The sequence below is a fragment of the Cebus imitator genome, unplaced genomic scaffold (assembly GCF_001604975.1).
Source record: "Cebus imitator isolate Cc_AM_T3 unplaced genomic scaffold, Cebus_imitator-1.0 Scaffold140, whole genome shotgun sequence".
Taxonomy (NCBI): Eukaryota; Metazoa; Chordata; class Mammalia; order Primates; family Cebidae; genus Cebus; species Cebus imitator.
In genome coordinates this window covers 1,439,175-1,444,718 of record NW_016107455.1, presented here as the reverse complement: position 1 = coordinate 1,444,718, position 5,544 = coordinate 1,439,175, and the positions used below count along the sequence as shown (strand labels likewise).

The window sequence follows — 5,544 nt, the reverse complement described above, 5'->3', positions numbered from 1 at the left end:
AAAAAAAAAAAAGCAAATAGGAGAAAAAAGCATGTAGGAGAGAGAGACAGAGAGAGTGAGAGGAGAGAGAGAGAGAGAGAGAAAGTCATATTTTACAAAGAGCTGGTCCCTGGTCAGGTGAAAGGCACTGCTCAGTGAATTGGAAGACACTGTAAAGGCATCAGGGAATACAGTTTGGTGGTAAAAGCCCTAGATTAAGTGTCATAAAATCTGTGTTCCTGAGTGACATTATTTATAAACCAGGTCATCTGCTTAGAACTTAAATGTTACCGTATCTGTAAAGTGAAGATAAGATCTCTAGCCTGCCTTCTCAACCGTGGCTGCACTTTGGAATCACTCGGGGAGGCTTCAAAAATATGTCTAAATCCCACCTTCAAGAGATTCCAATTTTATTAAGGTGCAGCCTGGGCATTGGGATTTTTTAAACCTTCCACAAGTAATTCCTATGTGCAGCTTAGGCTGTGAATCCTTGGACTGGGAGATGACTAAGATAGCCCTCTACAGATTTACTTACAAAGATTAGTAGATGTTATCGAGAGTCTAAATTGTTTTTTGCTTGTTGGCCTGAACTTCAACTCTTAGTTTAAAAAAAAAAAAAAAAAAAGTGGCTGGGCACAGTGGCTCACGCCTGTAATCCCAGCACTTTGAGAGGCCGAGACAGGCGGATCACCGGAGATCGGGGGTTTGAGACCAGCCTGGCCAACATGGTGAAACCCCTTTCAATTAAAAATACAAAAATTAGCCCGGCATGGTGGCGGGCGCCTGTAATCCCAGCTACTCGGGAGGCTGAGGCTGAAGAATCACTTGAACCTGGGAGGCAGCGGAGGTTGCAGTGAACTGAGATCGCACCATTGCTCTCCAGCCTGGGCGACAATAGCGAAACTCCGCCTTAAAAACATATATATATGAATTACATCACATAGGAAGTCTTTGATAAATATTTGTTGCACTTGTGAATTTATGGCCTTAACAATTTTTTTAAGATTTTTCAAAAACGGATTTGTTTGAGGTACAATGTATAGAGCCAATTAAGAGGCATGATTGTTGAAACATCCTCCGTTAGAGAAATGCGAGCCTTCCTCGCCGACCCCTAGCTTCTCTCCCTTCCTCACCAAGCAGCGGTGTTTTGGGGCCGCCGGATGCCCGAAAGGCTGTAACGCGCGCTGCGGGATCTGCGCGGGCGTCCCGAGATCTGGGGCGGGGCACCGGCCGGGCCAACCCTCTCCGCTCTCAGGACTCGCCCGCCCCGGACGCGGGTAGGGGCGGGCGGCTGGCGGCGCCTGTCAGTCCCGACTCCACTGCCGAGCCTCGGGGCTTCGGCTGCTGCCTCCGCGCGACCCGGCGGGCCCGCCTCCGCCGCCGGGTGCCCGCACCGCCTGCGCCTCGTGCCGGAGCAGGGCAGAGGCCAGGATGCGGAGTTGTGCACTTTGAGCCGGCCCCATGACCCTAAGCACGTTAGCCCGCAAGAGAAAGGCGCCCCTCGCCTGCACCTGCAGTTTCTGGGTCCCCGACATGATTCCTTACTTCTCTGCCAACGCGGTCATCTCGCAGAACGCCATCAACCAGCTGTGAGTCCGCCGCGCGCCCTCCGCCTCCGCTAACGCTCAGAAAGTTTGCTCTTTCAGCAGCCGCTTTCCCCAGCATCCCGGGGAGCAAACAAGCAAGCGAGGGCGAGCACGCATCCTGCGTGCCTGGAGGGCTGCGGGCGTCTGGAGAGAAAGATGCTGGGGTAGAAGGGTGGGGGAATTCGTGGAGGCGGAAAGTGTCCTGGGGTGGGGGTGGACGGAAAAAAATCCTTTAGGAGAATTTCCGGTAAACTTTGAGGGACTTTGAAAGCTCAGGTTGTCCCTGAGAAGTTGTCAGTGGTGACCGAGTGACAGCTGAGCCGTTTGGCACTTGGAAGACTGGGTTGAAGGGTGGTCGACAGAATCGGAACAGCCTGTGGGTCCTTCTGGTGAGCAGCCTTCCGTGATTGTGGGTTTTTTTTTAAAATAAGTTTCTGTTACTAGCCATTTACAGAAAGAAAGGCCATTCTTCGCTCCTACTGGTTGTAGTCTGGAGTGATTCTAGAAAGCTTATTTCTGTAGTTTCGCTATTTTATCTCCTGTACAACTAGGACGGGCTCACAGCCCAAGCCTGCACGCACACCTTCATTCACCAAAGTGCAAGTGCGTCTTTAAATCGTCGCTGTTTTTAAAGTCTCTAGAGAGTTGTCATTCCATTGTGGTTTAGCTGTTTCTGAGAAGTGTGTGTGCTGAAGCTTGTGGTTAATCTCACCTCACAGTTATCAAGTAGAGGAACTTTTCCTATTCAGGTTGCACCCTTAAATCAATGCAGTGGTTTAAGATTACTTAAGACAGCAGCAGTTTGGTCTGCGTTAGTGTATTAGCAATCACTCCAAGTGGCTTCAGAGGAGTCACCTGCTGAGGTTTTCCTAGACTTTTTGCCCTTAAGCAGAGCTACTGTCTCCTTCTCAGGTCAGCTTTTTAATGTCCAACAACAGAAACTTTATCCCTTATTAAAGGTCCAGAGAATCGCATGTAAAGTGGTTTCTAGATAATCTTATAACTAATTTATTATTTTTATATATGGTTTGCCCTCCTATTCTTTCAAATTGAATTAAACTCATTTGAGTTTCTTTTTTTCCCCCTGTGTGTTGATTCATGGTGGAGCACCGAAAAAAATAGAAAAAAAATCACAAAAGTTGTTTTACTGCGCTGTACTGTACAGTTAAACTGTAAAAAGCTCCACGGTTAGACTGAGTGACCTGCATTTTCCCTCTGAAATGGGGAGGGACATGCAGTGAAGAAGTTAATGGGTGAATAATCTGACACTGGATAACCAATATGAAAATAATAGTGTTAACAGTACTTTAAAAATGGCAGTGGAAGCAACCCAAGTGTCCATAGATGGATGAATGGATTAACAAAATGTGGTATGTACATATAGTGGAATATTATTTAGCCTTAAGGAAGGAATCTGACGTATGCTACAGTATGAATAACCTTGACGAAATTATTCTAAGTCAAATAAGTGAGTCACAAAAGTATAAATACTCTATGATTTCATTTATATGAGGTACCTATCTATAGACATCAAATTCAGATAGAAGTATAGTAGAATGGTTGTTGCTAAGGCTTGAGGGAGAAGGGGTGGGAAATTTGTATTTGAAGAGCACAAAGTTTCATTTGAGGAAGATGAAAAAATTCTGGGGTTGGATGGTGGTAGTTGCACAACAGTGTGAAAGTACTTAACGCCCTAGAACTGTACACTTAAAATGGTTAAAATGGTAAATTTTATGCTGTGTATATTTATTGCCAGTAAAAATAATAGCAAAAACTGCATTTATTTTTTCACCAACCTAATAAGCACAATAAAAAGAATTTAAAAGGGCCTGGTGTGGTTGCTCACACTTATAGTTCCAGCACTTTGGGAGGCTGAGGCAGGCGGATCACTGGAGCTCAGGAATTGGAGACCAGCCTAGGCAACATAGTGAGACTCTGTCTTAAGAAAAATAGAAAAAATGAGTCAGGTGTGGTGGTGCATGCCTATAGTCACAGCTCCTCGGGAGGCTGAGGTGGGAGACTAGCTTGAGCTCAGAAGGTTGAGGCTATAGTAAGCCGTGATCATGCCACTGCACTCCAGCCTGGGTGACAGAGCAAGACCCTGTCTCAAAAAAGAATAAAAAAGGCCAGGCACAATGGCTTATACCTGTAATCCTAGCACTTTGGGAGGCAGGAGGATCACTTTAGGCCCAGGAGTTCAAGACCATTCTGGGCAACATACTGAGACTGTCTCTATGAAAACATTTAAAAATTAGTAGAGAGTGGTGGTACACACCTGTAGTCCCAGCTGCCTAGGAGGCTGAGGTGGGAGGATTACGTGAGCCCAGGAGTTCAAGGCTTCAGTGAGCCATGATTGTGTCACTGCATGCCAGCCTGGGAGGCAGAGCAAGACACTGCCTCTTTAAATAATAAAATATTTTTTTAAAAGCACGGATTCTAAGCTTTTTTGGCAGAAAGGAGTTGTGAATCATGTTTTCTGGTCAATCAGGTCCAAATTTATTTTCCTAGTAATTAGTGTCTTTGGGTAAATAATCTGACATCAGTTTCTTCCACTGTAAAATGGTATGCTGTGGTTCTTACCCCATAAGATCATAAGAGATCATATATTTGGTAACACTTTGTGAACCGTAATTGTCTACACAAAAAGTTAGTTAATAGAAATTAATAACTAATAGCTGCCATTTATTGACCACTTTCACTGTGCTGAGTCTAATATACATCTATCTCATTTAATAATCATAGCAACCTTATGAACTAATTTGTTCTATTTATGGATAATGAAACTGAGGCTTAGAGAAGCTAAGTAGTTACTCAAGGCCATATAGGTAGTAAGTGACAAAACTGTCCTTAGAATCCAGATCTATTTCCTAGGCCAGTGCCCTTAACCTATAAAAATGATATTTTGTCTTAGTATTTGCAAGGTCACTTTTGAGACTTGGCAGTCTGACGAATTATCTTTGACTGCTGAAATCTTCAACTTCCTGAAAAATATGTTTGCTATACTGAATTTTGCTACTACGATGAACTTTTAAATAATTTTATGAATATTTGTCTTTTATTTTTGTCTCTATTTTCCCACTTCTTTTTTCGTTGTTTCTTGTTTGTTTTGTTCTTTTTGAGACAGGGCCTTGCTCTGTCATTCAGGCTGGAAGTGGCTTGAACACGTCTCATTTGCATTCCCGACCTCCTGGGCTCAAGCAGTCCTTTGACTTCAACTTCCTGTGTTGCTGGGACCTCAGGCACACGCCACCACACCTGGCTTTTTTTTTTTTTTCCTTTTTTTGAAAGAGTTTTACTCTTTCACCCAGGCTGGAGTGAAGTGGCATGATCTTGGCTCACTGCGACCTCTGCCACCCCCCGGGTTCAAGCAATTCTTTTTTTTTTTTTTTTTTTTTTTTTTTTGAGAGACAGCGTTTCACTTTGTTGCCCAGGGTAGTCTCACACTCCTGGGCTCAAGTGATCCTCCTGCCTTCACCTCCCAAAGTGAGCTACTATGCCTAACCACTCCTTTTTTCTTTAAAGAGACTTGCTATAACATTCACTTCCTGTAAACTATTTATTAGTATTGCTTTAGAGATCATGTTTATTTAGCATTTATAGCGTTGCCTAGCTTATCATCATTAAAAAATTTATTAGGAATCATTCCGAGTAAACTACTGAACTTTATGAACTTAGATATACCCATTGTTAACACCTAATGAAGAAGTTCTTAATTTGAGGTCCATGGTCACCTAGAGGTCTATGGATTGGCTTCAAAAAGTCAAACTCCTTGAGATTATATGAAAATGTTGAGTAAATAAATATATTTTAAAATCAGATTCTCAAAGTGATCTGTGATCTCAAAAAAGATTTAAAACTTCTTTCCTAAAGGGAAGTGTTATTTCTTTTTTTTTTTTTGAGTCGGAGTTTCGCTCTTGTTACCCAGGCTGGAGTGCAATGGTGCGATCTCGGCTCACTGCAACCTCCGCCTCCTGGGTTC

The 5,544-nt window shown here is 43.6% G+C and overlaps 1 protein-coding gene across 4 annotated transcripts in view; it reads left to right on the top strand.

Moving 5' to 3' along the window:
• Positions 1-5,544, top strand: part of SSH2 (slingshot protein phosphatase 2) — a 302,028-nt gene that overhangs the window by 162,903 nt on the left and 133,581 nt on the right. Inside the window, exon 1 of one of the 4 annotated variants that reach the window (XM_017542164.2) lies at positions 1,237-1,568. The exons of the other annotated variants lie outside the window; for them this stretch is intronic. Coding sequence (XP_017397653.1) covers positions 1,441-1,568 — 128 coding nt within the window. The 5' untranslated portion in view covers positions 1,237-1,440. Of the gene's footprint in view, positions 1-1,236; positions 1,569-5,544 lie in introns of those variants that run through there. 4 annotated transcript variants of the gene reach the window in all.